Below are 22,815 nucleotides of genomic sequence, written 5' to 3'. Positions count from 1 at the left end.
CCCCAATATGTATCAGTCTATTTCTGCATGGTGTATGTTACAAACATATCTTACCTTCTGAGTTTTCACAATTTTCATATTTTCTACCAATCCATTCACCCACCCAGTCAATTTAATTTATTTTTGTTCATTTTATGGGATGTTACGTAACTGTAAGGCCAGTGTGCAACAGTCCCCTCCTGGCAAAAGGTTGTTCTTGCAAAAAAAGTCTAGAAATTGTTATCCAAACTGCAGAAATATATTTTCGACCCAAATAGATAATACCATTTAATCTTACTAGAAACAGTGATCTTATTTTGTTTAATATTGCTAATATTTCTCTGGTCAAGTGCATTTATCAGATGGCTTACATTTAATTGACATAAGACTCACCCTGCCCTTTCCTTTGCAGTTATACAGGAGGCTACAACTATGGGAGCTACAGCAATCAACATCACCATCCGATCCAGAGTCAGTACACGTCTCTTTCTCATGAACCAGGGATTGCCACTCCACTGCACTACCCAGCATATCACAGAAGCACATCACAAGTAAGTCTTTACATACTGTACTAGTATTTTCAGCTACTGTATATATGTTGTTTTTTACTCTTTCAATTAAATAGAAATTAATTAATGCAACTAATCTGAGTTCAGGTTTAATGGTGCTATAAAAGGCTATTTGAGTTGGTGGAAACTAGTTGGCAGTTAAGTGGTGTCCAGTCCTAGCGAAAATAAAAGTCAAGTGGATGAGAATAACTATAATAATAATTACTACATTTTGGCAGCTTACAAAAACAAGATCCATTATAGTTGTTCAAACTGTACAGTTGTTACTGTAGACAGGGCCTGAAGAAGCAGCCTTGTTGGATAAAGTCTAGAACCCTAGCCTTGACACTTGTCTGATTCAGGCAGCAATTGCAGCAAATGTATTCTTTACAAGGTAATGAATCAATTCTGATTTAAGACAGCTAGAATTATTATTAACTAGGTTGTACTTTCATTTGTACAAAAAATGCATATAAATGATCAAGTCTAAGAACAATTTGGATGGGAACAGGCCATTGGGTCCAACACAGCTCATCAAACTCTACTGGACTAACATTTCCGAAACATGAAGAGTACTACTGTCTACTTCAACTGTAATTTATCCTGGATGTTTCAAATGAAGTATACAGTGAAGGTATCTGTTAAGCATACAATAATAATAATAATAACAAAACATGTGGCCTTCTTTTTCTGCCGTTTCCGTGCCACTACAACAGGCTAGTCGGTAGATAAAAAAGGAGTACTGAGCCATAATTATAAATTAACCTCAACATGGATGTCCCTTATTACAGCTGGCCAGTGGAGCCACGCCATGTGAGTAGCAAGGTTCTCTATAACATGACTGGTTAGTCTTAAGAGAACAGTTTATTTATCATTTAATACTTTAATATATTTTAAATTGAATCAATCAGCACAGAGATGCATGATATATTCTTGGTAGCATCCTTTGTCTCATTAACTCTGTAAGGCCGGAATATTTTTTCCAAAAAACGTAGTTTATGTGCTTTCACACATAAATCAACATAAAACATCTGTTGCTATGTGCCATGGCTGCTGTTGGTGCATGTTTGGCATCTCTGGCGGCAGTGTCTGCACAAGGGCACCTCGATGGTCAGCAGGAATGCACGGCGGGCCGGCCGCCTGGCTGTCTTCGCACAGCAGGTGGGTGGCGGTGGTAGTCGCAGTGTGACACAATATGGTTTGTACCTCTTGCCATCATAAGTGCTGGTCCTCCCAGGGAAATGCTGCTGTAGGCTCATCGGCTACATGAAAGTGTTCAGCACTATGATCAGATGATGCTGGTACCTCACTTTTGTTTTCGATATCCATCTCCAGATCACTTGCATCAAACTCGGAGTCTGACAGGTCAGAGTCCTATTCAATGAAATTACATAAAACGTCCATGTTTTGCACATTCGCTTTGGTCTCTCACCAGATGTCGATGCCATTTTAGAGGTTGTTTGCTCTTCACTATTTATGCACGCATTTGGAATCGAGGTCAGATCAACAAAGCTAGGTAACTTTCCTTTGAACTTTAATGTAAGGGCGAGTTCTGTTGCAGATTACAGCTGATTACCATCCTCTACCCCTGAATTTTGACAAAAATTCACATCAGCCCTGAAACAGTTAAGTAAATGTCTCAATTTAGTTAAACATATTCACAGTCCTAAGTAAATATATGGTTAAAAAATAAGGCATCTTATATGTAAACATTATCAGAAAACAAAGTATAAAGTTAAATGTTATATATGACCTATTTATCTAATTTAAATGCGATGTGTGGAGGCTGTCCCGGACACAGACAGGCGGACACCGATGGTTCAAACACCCACACACGTTTATTATACTGTACATATTTACAAACAAAGTGACACACAACCCCAAAACTCCCCCAAAGTCCAGGCCTCACACAATGATCCCTCTCTCTCTTCAGGCCGCCTCCTTTCCTCTCCTCCCGAGCTCTGTCTTTCTCCGCTCCCGACTTAAGCCCACGAATAGAGGGAGGCGGCCCCTTTTATAATCACCCGGATGTGCTCCAGGTTCCTCCCGATTAGTTTCCGCTGGCACTCTCCAGTGTGTCGGAAGTACTGGCTGTGTACCTGGAAGCACTCCGGGTATCCCTGGTCGTCTTTCCCCCAGCACTTCCGGGTGTGGTGGAAGTGCTGAGGACTAGGGCTTTCCAGGCATCGGGGCGCCCCCTGGCGGTGGCCACGGTCCCCTATAGGGTTGAGCTTCCAAGCTCAGTTCCCGTGGTCCCCAAAGCCACCAGGGTGGTCGCCCCCTCGTGGTCTGGAGGAGGCGTAATCCCTCCTCCGGTCCTTTCGGGCATCCCGGCTGGGTGCCACCCCCAGCCGCTTGCCACAGTTGGTACAAATGAAATCAGGATGTCATAGTTTAACAGGTAGGGTCTTTCAAGCACTTTTTTTCTTTTCCCTTATACTAGATCTATCTGCCAGTTATTTACAAATATAAAAAGTTACACTTGATTATGATTTCTGAACACGTATGTGCCAAGTCTTAGATTGTTATTAATAGGTGGGTTTGCAGAGCAATATACTTTAATTACAATAAGAATTTGTGCCCAGGATCAGGATTGTCCTTCCGTCCGGTGAGTGCTACGCAGGCGCGGAGTTTCACACGCCCCGTCCATTTTGCAATGCACGATGGGATTTGTAGTTTCGTTTTTCCAGGTAAAAGATGATTTTCTACTCCAGACTGTGCGATATCTTCTTCTTCTTTCTTACTATATAAAAGCGGTCAGGATTGTGCTTTCGTCCCGTGAGTGGAAAGCGTAGCGGTATTCCGCTTATCACAGACTTACTGCTTGTAGCTTGCAGTATGAAGCGACATGATGTGAGCAGAGTTCTGGTGCTCCAATCGTTTCCTTGCTTTTGTGTGTGATGCGCTGGAAAAATAGACAAAATTATTTCTCTGGAAATAATTAATGTTGATGGAGTATAAATTCCTCACGCGTAGTAAATATCAGGGGGGTTCAAAAGGGCGACCTCAATATAGAAAAAAAGTTTAAATTTCATCACAAAAATAACAGAAACTACGAGTATTAAAGTAATACCGCTCAAATGCAATATAACCAAATTAATGAGTTTGTATAAAATATCAAATTGATCTACATTTTGAATTGCCTTAAGAAGTGGTCAACTTAAAAGTCGCTCGCCTTAAAAGGCGGGTCAGCCTAGTATATATATAAAGCTAAAGGCCCATCTGTCAACATTTACTCTCCAGATATAAACATTTAAAACTATATATTATTCTGAGCACTTTCCTAATACCATTACCATGGCATTTATTTTCAACAGCACAGTCGTTAGAAGTTCATTTGACCTGAATTTAAAAGACCTTAAACTCCATGTTTTTAAAACTTGAAATGTACACACACCCAGTAAATCCGAAAGGAATTAATTAAAATACCTACAATATTAACATATGAATTGTTCTTTTAAACTGACAAACTTACCTGCAGGTACATTATAAAGCATTTAATAAAAAGCAGCCAAAAAAAAGCTTATTTCTGAGGCCAGAACTTACAGCAGTACATTCTAAAACTGGTGGATTCATCAGAGGCTTTTCAGATTTTAACCACCAAAATAACAGAAATTATTTGAACAAAACTGGAATACTTGAGAATAAAACCCTTTAAAAGTAAATGGAATGAGCACGTGTGTAATTTGCTAATCAAGTCAAATTATTGAAGTTATTTTATACATTGATGCTAAACGTTTTATTGTGGATAGAAATACTGTATATTAGACTATTACAACATTAAAATCAAATTCCAAAAAATATTTTTACAATATTTAGCATTTATAATTTAAACTGAAACAACAGCAGTATATGTCACCAGTTAGGGAAGAAAAAGTGAGCCGAAGAGCAACAGAGACAGAGAAAGATCAGGAGGTTTCGTTTACTGTTAGCAAGAGAGAGTGTGAGTTGACCCTTATAATGGTAATTTCCTGTCAAGGACCCTCCAACAAACATTGCCTTTGTGCTCAGAAAAGATCAGTAGGCTTCAGTGTTTTGAGTCCAACGTGCTGAAGCACTCTTCATAAACCGGATGTGTTGTGTGAAAGATGATTGTGCTAGTATGGGCAAGCATCCGTGCAGATGGCTGTAGACTGGAGTCTCTTTCCCGGCTTCAATAGAGGTTTCATTGGCTACTCTGATCATTGTTAACAGGGCAAGGGGTGATTATTAAAATATTGTTTTTCAATAGTCTCTTCATTACTCATGATAAAGAAGTCGTTGGCTGGCTGTGCAATTATTTGACCCGCACTGACTTTTTTTTCCGTACAGTGCTCAACAATAAAGGAATCAACTGTGTCGCTGTTTGTATTTAGGAAATCAAATTCGCCTTCAATGTCATGTTTTTCCTTAGTATGTAATTAGCACAGCACCCTAAAGATTGAATGTAATAAACTAGTAAAAAAAAAAAAAAAAGTAACCCACGTCAAAAAATAATTCAGAAAGCACATTGCTGCACTTTTTGACAGTCATTTTTTTGCCTTTTTCTTTCATGTTGAATTTTAGGAGTTTTTATAATTCAAAAAAATTCCTTTAGCTTTTCTAGTTCCTACAATTATGTCATCAAATTAAAGCTGGACTTTATGATTGAAACCGAAAAGGGTCTTCCTCAAAGATCTTTGAGATGCTTTTATCTTTTAATTATGTCCTAATTCCTTGCACTAATCCTTCAGTTGTTTTTTATTTTGCCTCAGTGTGCTTGGCTCGCTGGTTTAGTCCTCAGATTAGAATTCCTGTCAAAGCAGACTTTGCATGTGTGTGGGGTTTTGCTACAGTTCAGGCAATGGCAGTTTGGATGGCGGGTGGCCATAGTTTAAACAGGACACTGCTTGCACTCCTAGCCTATACATAGGGACATCTTCTTATTGTTATCTACTGAGAGAATCAGCAGATATACTGTAAAATATAAGGCACATTGAAACAAGCATGAGGCACATAACTTGACACCATTTCCTGCTAATTGGTATGTAAGCAAAGTCAGTAAACGGACAGGAAGCCGGATGTCTCAAGTATGGGCGTGGCCTTTGCCAAGACCCCTCCTTTCACATGTGTGGTCGTATGGACAGGCAACCCTAATTAATGCAGCATCAATGAAGGGGCAGGTGAACGGCAAAGGGACCACTGACTTTAAGTATGGGGTGCATTTTTTCCTTTAGAAAAGTCACACAGTAAGTCTAAGCGAATTATTGTCCAGTATTTTTTGAAATTGACATTTTAAAGGTAGTTGTCTATATTTTGGATTTGTCTACCTTTGTACTTCCTTACTGTGACCGCCTGAATGTTTTTTTCTCCTTCGATAGCCCATATATGTTACAATTACCTTGTTTTAGTCTCTTCTCTCATCATGAATTACTTTCTTCAGTTTTCTCCAGATACTTGGCCAAATTCCCCTTCACAGTATGTCTTATGCAGTCAGCACAGAACAGTGAGGATCGATCTTCTCAGAGTCGGTGTAATGACCTGTAATGAGCAGACCTTTAACTCTTTGAGGGCTGAATATTTTTTCCAAAAAACTCAGTTTTCTGAAAAGCACACAAAGCAATGGTTTCACACATAAGTCAACATAAAACGGCGGTTGCTATGTGCTGTGGCTTCTGTTGGCGCATGTTCAGCATCTCTTTGGCGGTATTGGCTGTGTGGGGGGCACCTCGATGGTCAGCAGGAATGCACGGTGGTCCAGCTGCTTGGCTGTCTTCGCACAGCAGGTGGGTGGCGGGTGCAATGTGACACAATTTGGTTTGTAGGGGTGAGTTTTGTTGCAGTTTGCAGCTGATTACCGTCCTCTACTCCTGAATTTTGACAAAAGTCGACATTAGCACTGAAAGAGTTAAAGGAGCAGCTAGCCAGCTTGAGTCTGACACTGAGAAGCCAAGTGGCACAATTGTTCCCATGCTGTGCCTCTCTTCCCCACATATCATGTCTCCTGCTTAGAAATTACGGTGGCATTTCAACATATGCAGATTTGCTACCATCTATAATAATCACGTAAGGGCTGATTTGGACTTAGGGAGCGACCATTAAGGCTAAAGGAGAGTGTTCAGAGGGACTGCATTACCATCAATGACACATTCACAGAACTCCATGTACTGAAGGTGCCACCAAATTCTTGACGTGTCTTATATTTTAGAAGTCACTAATTTCTCATTGAAGACGCATTAATGCATTATGTGTAATCGCCACTCTTAAAAGTTTTATTGAAAACAGAAAAGATCCAAACAATCAGATGTAATGTGACTTTGAAACTTGCTAACTGAATGTTATGCACCTTGCGAAAGATCACTTCAGGTAAAAAAATAAACTTGATAATAACCAGCCCAGAATCTCCAGCTAACATATCCTATTTTTGAATTGCTCTCTTGTTTTGATATGACATGTTAAGAGTTTTTTTCAGTAAGTGGTTTACTTCCTATAGAGTTGGCCCTTTTTCTTTATTTGTTGTCATTGGTGCTTTAACATATATATCACAAGTGCACTAATATGCCATATTGTATATGTTCTGAGTGGCTGTGTTATACAGTATGTGTAAGCAGTGTTGACGAGTCACTGCTGAGTGATCAAATACCTGAATTGTGTCCGAAACGCATGAGATGTTGGCCTGATTTGCCTGACGTCCTCATGCTATCAATTTAAAAAGATGGTGGTGCACACAGACTACTTTATCTGAAAACAAAGAAACAACTTGTGCTTGCTTTTGTTTGGTTTTGACTAGACTTCAAATTTTGGTTCACATTCTAATTTTGTTTTTTTTTTAATTTTTTTTTCTTTGTAAAATGACCTTTGCCCACACTTTGGCTACTTTTATGATTATGTCCTTGAAATTATGAAACACCTCTGTCAAAACTGAATTTCAAATTTCTGGGAAAGTCATCACACTTCATAGCAGGAAATTCCCAGAAAATCCAGTTAACGTTTGGCTCTCCTGGTGTACTTGGGTGTTTAGCTTTAGTTTTGACTTTGTCTTTGCCTATTCCCTTTGCTTCTCTTGTTGCTGGACTGCATTCTGGTCCTTGCCATACCCAAGTTTGTACTTATTAGCTTCTGCGAAGCATTCTTACTGATAGATTCCATCACCATGCACTTGGTATAAACCTTTATATTCTAATAAATTGGAGGCTTTACTAATGTGGAATCTTTTTAATGGAAAATAAAAGCAAGAACCACCTGGTATTTGATTCTTATTTTTGTTTGTCCCGCTGAAAGACATTTTCCTCAAGATTGCCACTGTTTCTGTTACAAGATACATTCACAAGGTTGCTCTGAGACTCCTCATCAATGATGTTTACTGGGGTGATTGGGGATTCCAGGACTTGCAACATCAGACACCTCTACCCAGGCCATCCAGACACGGTTGATCAGGCACCAAATTGCATGCCAGCAGCATTTCTCCACAGATTACTCCTTGTCTTCTACAGCCATCTTGAGGCTCTTTCGGCAGCCCCTGACGCTAATCTGATGGCTGATCTCTTCAAAGACCTCTTGATGCAAAGCAGTGTGTATATTTTGCATTGAGATCAGACAGAAATGCCTCTGCAGGTCACCACACCCTGGTGGCAACGGGTTTGCCCCCTCTGTTTTCGGCGTCCCTCCAGAAGTCCATGATACTTAACTTGCTTCTTCTCAAATGCCTCGTCCATCTGAGCTTCCCAGGATCCCAGTTTTGTACTTCTGCTTTTCAAAGACTACTGTAAAGGAAAAGCAGAAGTACAATACTGGGACGCTCAACAATATATAATATACAATGTACCACGCACCCTCATATAAGACGCGCACCCTAATTTTTACAAGGAAAATCGCGAAAACGTTTTGCCCCGTGTACGACGCGCGTTGTGATTGTATAGGAAGCGTTTAGAGAAAGAGAGAGAGCACTAGAGCGCCAGCAAGCGAGAGTGAGCGAGCGAGAGAGCCCAAGCAGAAGTATACATTACAGAATTACATTTCCTCGTGTCTGACGCGCACCTGATTTTCTAATACGGTAAATTTAAAGTTTAGATTCTGTGTAATTTTGATTGATCCAATGGAAATATTAGTTTCTCTGTTTGGTTTTATCTCAGCCTCAAAGAATCCCCAGTCAAGTCATGTCAGATTTATCCATAAGTGATGTTTTCAGAAAGGTTACAGCTCTGAGTGTTGAACTATCTCACCTGTAATTTTAAATCAACTTACAGTGTGGTCTGTTTACAAATTTATTAGCAAAGTATAGTGCGAGGAAAAGAAATGTACGTTTAATTCTTAACTTTCATAGTTGGCCTACAGACGTTCTATTATGGAGTAACTCCTTGTTTTTGTGAATGTCATGTTTTGTAGGTATAATGAAGGTGTAATGCAGAATGATTCCTATTAACATGCCCATCTAACTCACCAGGGCCTGGACAAAAAGGAAAACTGTTTGCTGTGACACTGGTGACAAACCTTCCTTCCAGATATTCAGATTCAAATATTAATAAATTCAGAGATTTAATCTGAGATGATGTACTGTATAGACTCTCCTGGGAATATTTTTTTTGTCATCACAAATTGGGTAAAACATTTAAAAAGTGAGGAAGGGGGATTAGATTTGTAGAGTAACAACAGAGGGTGGCTTCTTGGCTCCTCTAAAAACTGAGAATAATGCTTGAAAAAGGACTTGAAATTCATCCATCCATTATCCAACCCGCTATAACCTAACCACAGGGTCATGGGGGTCTGCTGGAGCCAATCCCAGCCAACACAGGGCACAAGGCAGGAAACAAACTGCAGGCAGGGTGCCAGCCCACCACAGTGAAATTAATCTGAATGTATTATAAAATAACACACAATTAGAGGATAAATAAATAAAAACAGAAAGCAAAATAAAGTATATAGCTAGGACACTTGTCCAGTAACACAGAAGATTTGCACCTTTTCACTTTCTTTCTTTCTTTCTTTCTCTCTCTCTCTCTCCTGGCCTTTCATCCTCCTGACTGTGAGCATTTAACCCAAACTCTCCCCCATTGTGCCTCTGACAAGAGGAAACTTTAAACTCTCTCCCGATATCAATCCTTGCCAAATGTGTTATTCACGTCTAGAGTCAGGAGTGGTCATTCTTTGGCCACTGGGATATCAAGCAAGAAAACTCCCTAGCTGTGATAAAATCTGTCTATAATCAATGTGATTCAGCTCTGGACCTATTAGACCTGCTTTTCTTGTTATTTATAGTTTTTTTCATTATTTTGTTCATGCCATTTTGGTTTTTGGTGTTGCATGACTGTGGCCACATTGTTTACTGTTGTGATGCCATTCGCAGGTCACATGACACATCATGCTCCTTCTGTATGAGTTGGCTGTGTACAGACACAGGCATTCAAGCTTTGGTCTCACTACTCATTACAGTCTGTCCCAGCTACAGTGAGGGCTAAGGATTTGAGCTTGAATTAGGACATTTCTCCTACATTTTATCTGTCTGTGACTTTTAGTGCTCAGGCTTTGACTGTTTCTTTTTAAATGATGGCCTTGGCCACTTTAAAGACTAAGATAAGATTTTTGCCTGACTTATTTACTTCTTCCATCTCCTGGTTATTTTTTTCTCATTTCCATTTTCTCCTCTTCAGACGGTCTTCATAACTCATAACTGTGTATTGTGTTACCTATGCCTAGGTGACCCTTACAAGTCTTTACCATTTACCTAAGGGCACAGCCTTATGGTACCGGGTCTCCTTTGAATCTTTCTTTAATCTCTCTATTTTAATGGGCAGGCCGACCTCAGGCTTTCCAGCTAGGATTGTGTGCTGCCTCCTATAAGCCAATCTTCCATTAATGTCATTCTCTTTCTCTTACTCTCCTGTGTCATCTACTGTGTTACCTGCCATTTAGTATACTGGAGTACTAGAACATATTTCCACCCAGACGAAAACTCATTTTCTCTTGCATCCACCTTATAGCAGCCCCTGTTTATAGCCGGCTTGAAGCTAGGGCCCTGTAGACACTGGCTTAAGGGCATCGTGATTTGGGAGGCGCTAAGGCATACCACAAATCTAACTCCTGCTCTTCTATCTAATGTTAGTATAGCATGTTGTGCGACAGCATATACAAAAAGGACCACATTCTAAATGCCAAAGGGGAGCATAGACCCTCCACAGCCCCCTTGAGCTGGCACTACCTCTGCCTTCCAACCATCCCAGTATGGATGTCTCTATTTTTGGAGGGCTGTAATGAGACATTCCCCTGTTTTAAACTAATTTACTGGTCATCTTGACCCTCACAGCCCTTGCCTCTTATTAACAATAGAATTACCAGAGCCTACGAAAAAACTCGTAGATCCAGCCCACCTTAAATCCATTCGCACCTCTCCACCAGCGTCTTTTGTCCTCTAAATGTGCCGATAAAGACAAGGTTTATAATTCATGTTGTAGTAATCCACAGAGTTATAATATAATGGCCTCAGTAGTTCAAAAGTGTAGGCTCTTCTGCTGTAAAAAAAATGTATTTGTTCTATCAGCAGGGATTTTTTCCATTAATTCATTTATTTTAATATCAGTTTTAAAGCAAACAAGGCCCATCCCAGCAGCAATGGGCAAACTTGTATCAAGGGGTACACACACAGAGATGGAGTATCAGGACAATGCAGTGGCAAATTTGGACTGTGGGACCCAAACTGGCACAAAGTGTAGCTCTGCTGCCTCATAGCTTCAGGTTAATCGATTTGAATCCTCACCCATTCTGTACGTGGATTCCTCCAGATACTCAGATTTCTTCTGATGTCCCCAAACAAATGACAGTGGGGTTGTTTGGTGTCCTAAATTGATCTGGAGTGAGTGGCAGTGCCTGATGAAGGGCTGGCGGCCCTTTGCTTTTGTTTTTTCTGCCACTGATGTGCTGGGGCAGTCGCTGGCACCTCTTGATCCTGAACAGCAATGTGTTGGACTGCAATTTGGATGGATGGTTTTGGTGTGTTGGGAACCTGTAGAGGAAACTACAATACATAGCGAAAATGCCAGTGATGCACATGTGCTTATTTTCCCTTAGATCTTAGCTACTATGCTGCTTTATATTTTTGACCAATATTTGCATGACACGATTTATATGACTAACATAATTTTTGTGCCTCTACTATTTTCAGTACACCCTTAACAGTCAGATGTCTAGGATGGAGCCTTGTCTAATGAGTGGAGCACCAAGACTGCATCCTACCCCTGTGACCCCACGATGGCCTGATGTACCCCCAACAAACAGCTGCTACACCAGTCCACCAATGCACTCGACCAGATATGGCAACACAGGCGACATGTACGCTCCTCTGACTGCCCGCAGGAACTCTGAGTATGAACATGTGCAACACTTTCCTGGTTTTGCTTACATAAACGGAGAAGCCACAACAGGATGGGCTAAATGATTGTGTTCTGTCAGGACCTCAGCTACACATCTTCAGGACGGCCACATGCATCGATGTGCCAGACACACTGGAAGAAGCCCCCCGAATCACAGCTGCTTAGAATGCCCAGCTTGTTCAACCTTATTGATAAAGTGTTGCTGCTACATTGGATTTCTCTGAAAGATACCCGATTCATTCACAAAGCTAATATAACAGAATACTGCAAGTCTCGATTCTCAAAGGTGTTTTCATACGTAGTGCACAGGCCTCTCTTCCACCAGTTCATTTGTGTTGAACTCTACAAAGAACTGAAAGCAACAGTAAGCTGATCTCCTAGTGGATGCCCCTTTGTGTTATTCGCAGAGTCAGGTATTTATTAGCCCCCTTTTCAACACCATCGCTTACACTTGCTGAGCACTGCAGCAGGCTGCCCAGCCATCCTGAACTGCATAAGCGGGTTAGTAAAATGGATGGGCGGGCGGGCAGGCGGGCGGATGGATGGATTAGACTGCTTCAGTATTACACGTCTCCAATATTTTAAAGAAAAAGGAAATAAAAAATGATTTCCTGGCAACAAAAGCAGAACGTGACTAAAGGATTGTACCCTTTGGCCTACATGGAATGAATTTAACACGTTTGTCACAAAGCTTGTATTACCTGCTTTATTTTCTGATAAGGGTGCCCAGTTGAAAGTTTTGTCATTTTTGGTGGGGCCTTTGACAGTTTATATGCAATTCGTTTGCTCAATATCTTTTTCTGCCCTGAAGGATCATATGAAGGCAAATGCGTCACAATTGACGCACAACTTTAATTATTTATCTCAGGCAATCTGACATGTGGAAGTGCTCCGGCTCAGCTTGTTTCTTTTTTATTTGTTTCAAGAAAGAAGGGCTTGAGTTTCTCTCTCATTAGGGTAGAAACTCTAAGCATCGGGTTTCGTGAAATGCGTATTTTACCACCCTGTATACTGCATTTGCGTACTCAAGCAGCATCTAAGACTTGTGAGCGTTGCTACAAGTTCTTGAACTTTTCAAAGCTGTGCCTTTGAAAAGACATTGTGCTCCATGTGAAGATTTGTCTTGCTGTATTTCGGAGAGAATTTAATGTAGACATATTTTACTGTCACTTTTGTAACAGTGTGTGTATTTGTTTGTTTGTTTTGTTTTGTTTTTAGCCAGGGATGATTAACCTAGATTTTGTGTATGATATAATGCACTCAGCAATTATTTTGGACCTATTACCCTATGGGTAAGAATAATAATTAAAAATGTACATATAACATTAAGAATGTTAGTCACTTTCATGTAAATAAAAGCACTGGTAGCAGCCCCTGTGATAACTTTGGTCATGAATTTATTTGAAATATGTTGTGATATTTGTACAGATAAGTTCATACATAAAGAATTTAAAACTCAAATAAAGACTGTAAAAAAAAATGTATATATGTTTTGTCTTAAAAGAATCCTATTAATCCAGGATGTCATACAATACAAGTATATTAGTATATAATACATTTATTTACAGTACCCTTCCATTGAAGACCTCTCTGTCATTATACACGTGAATGAATCGAGTGATGCTTTGCATGGCTACAGTGTACCAAGAGCTTATAAACAGCAAAACTGCCAGGAAATGAAGTACAACAAAGAAGGGAAAGGTAAGACTGAGGGATGCTAACAATAAAACGCTGCTCTAAATGCTTATTTTAAGGCACCGTTTGCAGCATGACAGATATTAGCTTGCAGAAGGTAAATGATGTCCGCTTGCTTATTTTACAGTGCCCTTCCATTCAGGACCTCTCAATATACACTTTATTAAATCAAAAAATGCACTGGACATCCACGTCAGTGTTTCTAAGCAGGAAAGGTAAGACTGAGGGATGTTAAAAAATTAAACATGGCTGTGTAGTGCAGACACGCTTCATTTAAGGCACCGTTTGCTGCATGACAGATATTAGCTTACAGAAAGGGAATTTTGTCCTTTTCCTAAAGGCGCCAAGTTGATTCTGCTTAAGCATTTGTGACTAAGTCTTTCCTTTCCGCTCATGAGGACCTTAGCCCTGGTATTTCATGAACAGGGTGCTTTCCTATTACCTCTCTGTTTTGGCTGCATGGGCTTTTCTCTGGGTGCCCTAGAATGTGGGTGAGCTTATGAGTGTGCCACTCAGTGCTGGGTCCTGCGTGGGGCTCTGAAGCGGAAAAAAAGTCAGGGATTAAAATGTTTGGGAGCATTCGAGCATAAGAGCATGACAGGCAAAAAAAAAATCACCATCCTTCTGAAAATAAATCCTATTTCTGGCTTTTTTTGATTCTTTTTGTTTTTTGCATGTTGCCTCTATTTTGAGGTGCCACCTCATGACCCTGAATCAGCACATGCGTGTGTGTTTGAGGCTGTTACGTGGGGCAACACATGCTTAACGAATAAAACGCTGAATCTGGTGCATTTAAATAAAATAAAAAAAAAAACAATAAAATGTAACTGATTAAAGAAAGATCTTCCACCACAGTACAGCATCATTTAATTCATAATTACATAAAATAACGTTCCCACAGAGGTAAAGGATAAATGCGCTCAAACATTAAGAAAACAGATTAATTATACAATTCAGCCATTGATTCACCGTTTATTCCGAAAATGAACACGTTTGCTGCACTTTTATCACTGTGTAAAGAATGTACTGCATGTTTTTGCTCGCTCTTTTCCAGAAATGAGGCGCGCGTCCCACGTATGCATTAATCAGCATCGCCATAACAAAAGGCCACCAAATCACGGCAGTTTTTTTTTTTTTTCTTTCTTTCTTTCTTTCTTTCAGGATCAAAGACGTGAGTCTTGTTTGAAAAATTGAAAGCCCAAGACCTCCAGTTCAACTTTCTTTCATTTTAATCAAATGGCATTTTTTTGGTGTTCAGAAAAATATTTAAGGCCAGCTTGGAGAAAATTAGGTTATTTCTTTTATAGAAATGATCATTAATACCCTGCTTTAATAAATCATTTACCGTACCCAGTGAAATGCAAAAGAGGATCCCATCTATGTAGTGGTGTGTCTGTTAATCTTGATTAATAATGGCAAAAAATGTTAAACTGGGTGAAGAAAGCAGAAAAGAAAAAAAAAAAATTCAACATGTCACTTGTTTTATTTGTAATTATCTTTCCAAGTAATTAATTTAATTTTCATTTTTTAGTTATGTTTCATTATAATATCCTTTTGAGTTATCGGTGCTTTGATAGCATTTTGTATACCAATGGAGTTCATTCACTGAAGTGTTTGCAATTACATTTTTCGGGTCATGGTCACTAACCAGATTTCCTATACATTTCTGAATGTCCCGATGGGATTAATAAAGTTTATCTAATAAATGACAGAGTGACTAGCTATTACTGCTAAGAGAATAAAGAAGCCGAAACTCAGTAGTCAAATTCCAGAAGTAACATCATAATTGAAGCCTTCCTTAAAGAAATAAGAGATCATTGCGTCTTGTATATCCCACATTTTGTGAATTTCCCCTTGGGATTAATAATGTATCTATCTATCTATCTATTTTAGTTTTAACGCTGTCTTTAAAAGGGCCAATTCTAGAATAAAAACCAGAATCATTATCAATTTTTTCATTTTTTCTTTCCATTCGCATTTTGAGTCCCAGGCATGACAATCAATTTACTTTACCTCTGCTTTAAAGCAATGGAGATTTTTTTTTTTTTAATTTATTAGCTCAGTTGTAGAAAGGCACAGTGGGGGACATGTTTTAAAAGGAGACTAGTTTAGAAAAGAATTACATTTCTAAAGGAAATCACTCCCACTGTTAGGGTCAGTGCCCTTCAGAACAATAACCTTTGACTCTGCAGCCCAAAAGTTTTTACACAGGCCGACCCCCTGCTCGCACCCACGTAACCCTGAATTTATACAAAACCCACGACCAAGGGTGATTTAGGGAGGCTGTAAAACTAACTGCACTCGGCTCAGTAAGCTAGAGAAGCCTGTGGGCCCTTTGGATTTGTCAATGAGGATTTAGAAATCAATGAAGAGTACTGGGCAAAGTGGTGGACCCTCTCGGAATGAGTGCACGTCCAGTAGTGAAACTGTTCAGTGCTGGAACTTAGATTTGTTTGGACATTACTGGAAAAAATGTAAATTGTTTATATTAGATTGTACTTTAATTTCTATCCCAAAACCATAACCCAATTCATTAACTACTGAATTGTATATTTCTAAAGGTACACTTACTATAGTATTATACATCTTTGAAAATGTCAGTGTTTTAGGATTTATTAATATTTATTAATATTTGTATATTTTAAATTGCCACAATACTACTACACAAGGTTCACAAAATAGTGCTGCCAAGGTGGTTAGCATTGCCTGCTCATGCCGTAGCTGAATCAGAGCCACAGTCACTGTCTGACTGCTCATTCCTCCTGTCGGTGTCAGCTATCTACATCTACTTCATTTTTCCCTTGTGACTGATGCCCTCTCATGTTTTGATTCTTTCCATTCTCCTGATGGAAAGCACCCCCCACTTTGATGGCGATCCAAAAATTTATAAATAACTGGAATGAAACAAAGGCAAAACTGGAAGCTGACGGATGAATCTCAGTGGTGCACTGGACACATAAGATTGAGACAACTTATGCTATAGCCTTTAGTTAAATAACTCTCAATCTCTTGTCACACATGCACACTTTGGGGACACTTTGAGGGTTCTGGAATGGTAAGCAGTTCCACCCCAGGTTGAGAGGAGGCACTGTTGCTAACTGACTCTCCCTTTTCGTTCACAGTAGTGAAGGGAAAGCCCAAGAAGACATCTGAGCTCACTTCCCTGCCCCTTTCAGAAGGACACGGACACCAGAAGGCTCTGTTTGTTTTGCACTTGAGAGAGACAAGAGCTTCCACTCAGTAATTACATTTTAAAAAATTTGAACCATAGCTGAGGCAGTCAACCTGTTGAGTTATTTTACATTTGAGCTTATTAAACAGAGTTTTACAAGGGAGGTATTCTAAATTTCATGTGTCCTCTGTCTATTATAGCAACCGAGAGACTGAGGGTTGGAATCAGACTCTTAATGCCGATGGCTGGTGAGTGTCGCTAAAATGGACTGTTGGAATCTTCAGTGACATTTCTGTCCAGTGCTCAGGTCTTGAGCGGTGCCACATGCTCCCAACTGCTTGTCCCCTAATGCCCAAATCCGTCTGAATTGGGGTCAGAGGCAACCTGCATGCCAAACTAGCCGCAGCTCTCTGTGAGCCAACCCAAGTGCAGGGTCCAATCTTAGGCTCACAGGGTGACACATCCAAGCCCAGCTCAAATGGCTCTTTAATGCTTTACATATGCCCACCCGCTCAGACAGTCCACTACCACCTGAGAAGTGTGTCCCTCTGAGGTCCAGATGCACAGCTTGCTACACTATGTTACATTCTTATTATTGAGAGTTGTATTTTGGACTATGTATAATTGCTGAACCCAGTTAATGAAGTTTTAGAGGCATGAAGAGCAAGAGCCTATCATAGCAGGCTTATTAATCGACCAATAAGTCTTGCTTATATCCTTTTTTTTTTTTTTATTTTATTAATTTTATTACAATCAATACATAGCAATCAAGTTTTTACAAAAAAAAAAAAAAAAAATTATGCTAAGAACAGATCGATCCCCACCCTTGAGAGAGAGAGCAAGCCAAACGGTGTAAAATTTAAGGCTTTTAAAAATACCTAAATCAACAAATTCTCTGTGCTTTATAAACTTATTTCAAAATATTACTGATTAGATCCTGCCATGTTTTGAAAAAAGTCTGCACAGATCCTCTAACTGAGTATTTGATTTTTCCAATTTTAAATAATATAACACATCAGTTTCCCACTGACTTAAAAGAGGAGAGTTTGGGTTCTTCCAGTTTATCAGAATAAGTCTGCGTGCCAACAGTGTAGTGAATGCAATCACAATTTGTTTGTCTTTCTCCACTTTAAGACCCTCTGGAAGAACCCCAAACACAGCTGTTAATGGGTTAGGAGGGATTGTGAGTCCAAGACTGTCTGAGAGGTAATTAAAATTTTTGTCCAGAATAATGTTAATTTGGTGCAGGCCCAGAACATGTGACCTAGTGAGGCTGGGGCTTTTGCAGCGTTCACAGGTTGGATCATGCCCTGGAAACATTTTGGAGAGTTTTAGTGAGACAGATGTGCTCGATATATAATTTTGAGTTGTATAATTGTATGCTTTGCATATGGAGCTTGAGTGAATTCTCTGCATTGCTACTTTCCACTCCTTTTCTGATATATTAATTGAGAGGTCATTTTCCCAGTGTCCTCTTGGATCTTTGAAAGGAAGGGATTGTAAAAGGATTTTATATATTGTAGAGATGGAGTCTAACTCCTTGAAATTGAGCAATAATTTTTCCAGCGTGGATGAGGGTGCAAGATGAGGAAAATCTGGAAGGTTCTGTTTAATAAAGTTCCTGATTTGAAGATAGTGAAAGAAATTTGTAGCTGGAATGTTAAATTTGGAATGTAATTGTTCATAGGATGCAAAGGCGTTGTCTATATAAAGATCTCTAAGCAAGTTAATTCCAAATTTTTCCAGATATTAAAACTGCATATGTTTGTGAGGGTTGAAAGAGGTGGTTCTTTTGCAGGGTGCCACAGAAAGAAGCTTCTCCGTCTTAAAATGCTTTCTACATTGGTTCCAGATTCTAAGTGAGTGGAGCACAATTGGGTTATTAGTGTATTGCCGATAGCGTGTGTTTATTGGAGCACAAAGCAAGGAATACAAAGAAGTACTGCAGGATTTTACTTCTATTGCGGTCCATGCCTGTGTATGTTCTTCTATTTGTGTCCAGGTTCTTATCGACTGTATATTTGCTTCCCAGTAATAAAACTGGAAGTTAGGTAGAGCCATACCGCCTTCTGCCTTTTGTCTTTGTAGGGTCGCTCTTTTGATGCGTGGATGTTTAGAATTCCAAATAAATGAGGTTATTGTTGAATCTAATTGCTTAAAAACGATTTATTAATGTATATTGGTATGTTTTGAAATAAAAAGGAGCTTAGGAAGAATATTCATCTTAACAGTGTTAATTCTTCCAGCTAGTGTGAGATGAAGGGTTGACCATCTATGCAAGTCTTGTTTAATTTTTTCCATGCAGGCGACGAAATTTTGTTGATAAAGAGCTTTATGTTTACTTGTGATGTTTACCCCGAGGTATTTAAACTGTTCTGCAATGATAAAAGGAAGGGTGTCTAATCTAATATTATATGCTTGCGAATTCACGGAAAGAGTACACTTTTATTCAGATTAATTCTGAGACCAGAGAGCTTTTGAAATTCTGTGAGTGCTGCTAAGACTGCAGGCACAGAATTTTCTGGGTCCGATATATACAGTACCATGTCATCTGCATATAATGAGATTTTCTGTTCCAGTCCTTCTCTGCTAATCCCCTTTATCTGATCAGTATTTCGACAATGTATTGCCAGTGGTTCAATGGCAATTGCAAACAACAGTGGTGACAAAGGGCATCCTTGTCTTGTGCCACGTTCTAGTTTAAAGTAGTCTGAGCAAATGTTATTGATGCAAACTGAAGCTTCTGGGTTAGTATACAGTAATTTAATCCATGCACAAATGTTGGGCCAAACCCAAACTTCTCCAAAATAGTAAAAGGTATTTCCATTCAATCATGTCGAATGCTTTTCTGCATCCAATGATAATAATATTTCTGGGGTGTTTGATTTAGTTGGTGAGTATATTACATTAAACAGGCGTCGAAGATTTGAAGATAAGTGTCGGCCCCTAATAAATCCAGTTTGGTCTTGTGATATTACTGAGGGAGCACTTTCTCCATCCTTCTAGCTATGATTTTAGAGAGTATTTTAACGTCGTTATTCAGAAGTGAAATTGGTCTGTATGATGCACATTGTAATAAGTCCTTATTTTGTTTTGGAAGACAGTGATTAGTGCTTGGCGAAAGGTTTGTGGAAGAGATTGGTTATCTCTGGCTTCTGTAAATGTTGCTAATAGGAGGGGAGCTAGCTGAGCGGAGAATTTCTTGTAAAACTCTGCAGGGTAGCCGTCAGGGCCTGCTGCTTTTCCACCTTGGGTGACTTTATAGCATCCAGTAATTCTGATAATGACAGAGGTTTATCGAGCTCCTCCACACTAATAGCGTCAATTTGTGGTATCTGTAATTTATCCAGAAATGCATTAGATTGTATATTGTCTTCTTTAAACTCAGTAGTATATAGGGATTTATAGTAGTCTCTAAAAGTGTACATTATATTTTTGTGTTCGATGATTTTATCTCCGTTAGTGTTAGTGATTACCGAGATTGCGTTGCGTACATCTTGCTTGTGAATTTGTTGCGCTAAAAGCTTATTAGCTTTCTCTCCATGTTCATAATAATGATGTCTGGATTTGTAAATTAGTTGTTCGGTTTCTTTAGTTGTCAAGAGGTTTAATTCTGAATGTAGAGCCTGCCTCCTCTTATGTAGAGTCTCGCTTGGTAGTCTGGCATGTTCTTCATCTATTTTAGTAATTTCGCTTTTTATCTCTGCTACTTTCTTAGCTCGGATTTATTTCTGTGGGAAAGATATGAGATAATCTGTCCTCTTAAGAAGGCCTTAAGAGTTTCCCAGAGTATTCCTGCAGAGATCTCAGGGGATGTATTTGTCTCTAGAAAGAATTCAATTTGTTTGGATATAAATTCAGTACAATTCTCGTCAGCTAATAGAAGCGGATTGAGGCGCCATCTGCGGGGTGAGTGTATGGGGCTTAGTAATTTCAGCTCCAAGATCATCGGAGCATGGTCTGAAATAACAATAGCATCGTATTTACAAGATTTAATCTTAGGCAAGAAGTTATTATCTATAAAGAAGTAATCAATCCTTGAGTAGCAATGATGTACTGGTGAGTAGAAAGAATATGTTCTTGAATTTGGGTTTAAAAACCTCCAGGGATCTGATAAGTTGTGATCAGTTATAAACTTTGTAATTATCTTTGCGGTGTTAGTTGCCGTTCCCCCTGTGGAGGAAGTCTTATCTAAAAGTGGATTTAGAACACAATTAAAGTCCCCAGCCATTATAAGTTTATGAGTGTTCAGATTGGGAATGGATGCAAATAAATTTTGTATAAATTCCTTATCATCAACATTAGGTGCATAAACATTTATCAAAATCATTTTACAGTTAGATAAGTCTCCCATGACCATCACATATCTCCCTTCAGGATCCAATACTACATCTGATGCTACAAATGGTACTGTTCTATGTATGAGAATTCCCACCCCTCTAGTTTTCTTTGTAAAACTAGAATGGAACATTTGGCCAGTCCAGTCTTTTGCAGCCGGAACTGATCCTTACTTAGTAAGTGGGTTTCCTGTAAAAATACTATTTTAGCATTTAGACCTGTTAGGTGAGAAAGTACTTTCTTTCTCTTTAATTCGTGATTCAGGCCTTTAACATTCCAGCTTACGAAGTTAACTGTCCCATCATGGAGACACTGATTCTGAGTTTTTGGTGTCATATTAGTCTTAACTGGAAGTGAAATAGTTTAGGTCTTAATTTCCTATTCCCCCAAGAGTTGTTGCCATGCAGCTTATTATTATGGACTGTTGGAATCTTCAGTGACATTTCTGTCCAGTGCTCAGGTCTTGAGCGGTGCCACATGCTCCCAACTGCTTGTCCCCTAATGCCCAAATCCGTCTGAATTGGGGTCAGAGGCAACCTGCATGCCAAACTAGCCGCAGCTCTCTGTGAGCCAACCCAAGTGCAGGGTCCAATCCTAGGCTCACAGGGTGACACATCCAAGCCCAGCTCAAATGGCTCTTTAATGCTTTACATATGCCCACCCGCTCAGACAGTCCACTACCACCTGAGAAGTGTGTCCCTCTGAGGTCCAGATGCATAGCTTGCTACACTATGTTACATTCTTATTATTGAGAGTTGTATTTTGGACTATGTATAATTGCTGAACCCAGTTAATGAAGTTTTAGAGGCATGAAGAGCAAGAGCCTATCATAGCAGGCTTATTAATCGACCAATAAGTCTTGCTTATATCCTATCGGAAACTTTAATCTATACTAATAAAAGGCAAAGCCTTCACTGACTGACTCACTGACTGACTGACTCACTGACTCATCACTAATTCTCCAACTTCCCATGTAGGTAGAAAGCTGAAATTTGGCAGGCTTATTCCTTACAGCTTACTTACAAAAGTTAAGCAGGATTCATTTCGAAATTCTACACATAACGGTCGATAACGGTTGACAACGTCGGCCATGTTGAATTTTCTTATTTATGGCCCCATCTTCACGAAATTTGGTACGCGGCTTCCCTGCGCTAAGTGAAACCGATGTACTTACTTATTTTGATGGTATGACGCCACTGTCAGCCGCCATATTGAACTTTCCAATGTCACCAATTTTCCAAATTCCCATGTAGGTAGAAGGCTGACCCCATCTTCACAAAATTTGGTAGGTGGCTTCCCTGCGCTAACCAAAACCGATGTACGTACTTATTTCGGTGGTATGACGCCACTGTCGGCCGCCATTATTGAATTTTCCAAACGTCACTAGTTCTCCAACTTCCTGTGTAGGTAGAAGGCTGAAATTTGGCAGGCCCATTCCTTACAGCTTACTTACAAAAGTTAAGCAGGTTTCATTTCGAAATTCTACGCGTAACGGTCAACAACGTCCACCATATTGAACTTTCTTATTCATGGCCCCATCTTCACGAAATTTGGTAGGCGGCTTCCCTGCGCTAACCGAAACCAATGTACATACTTATTTCGGTATGATGCCACTGTCAGCCGCCATATTGAACTTTCCAACGTCACTAATTCTCTATCTTCCCGTGTAGGTAGAAGGCTGAAATTTGGTACTTATTTCAGTGGTATGATGCAACTGTCAGCCGCCATATTAAACTTTTAACGGAAACCGATGTACGTACTT

General features: G+C 39.6%; 1 protein-coding gene across 2 annotated transcripts in view; it reads left to right on the top strand.

Annotated features, from left to right (window-relative positions):
• The window catches only part of rfx4 (regulatory factor X, 4), a 94,002-nt gene extending 80,694 nt beyond the window's left edge, over positions 1–13,308 (top strand). For both annotated transcript variants that reach the window (XM_039761635.1, XM_039761633.1), the window contains exons 17-18: positions 392–530; positions 11,641–13,308. In XM_039761635.1, coding sequence (XP_039617569.1) covers positions 392–530; positions 11,641–11,913 — 412 coding nt within the window. In that variant the 3' untranslated portion in view covers positions 11,914–13,308. The remainder of the gene's footprint in view (positions 1–391; positions 531–11,640) is intronic.
• Positions 13,309–22,815: the final 9,507 nt, after the last annotated feature.

This window comes from Polypterus senegalus, chromosome 8 (genome assembly GCF_016835505.1).
Source record: "Polypterus senegalus isolate Bchr_013 chromosome 8, ASM1683550v1, whole genome shotgun sequence".
Taxonomy (NCBI): domain Eukaryota; kingdom Metazoa; phylum Chordata; class Cladistia; order Polypteriformes; family Polypteridae; genus Polypterus; species Polypterus senegalus.
Note: the sequence above shows the minus strand (reverse complement) of the source record. Positions and strands in the feature narration are given on the sequence as shown.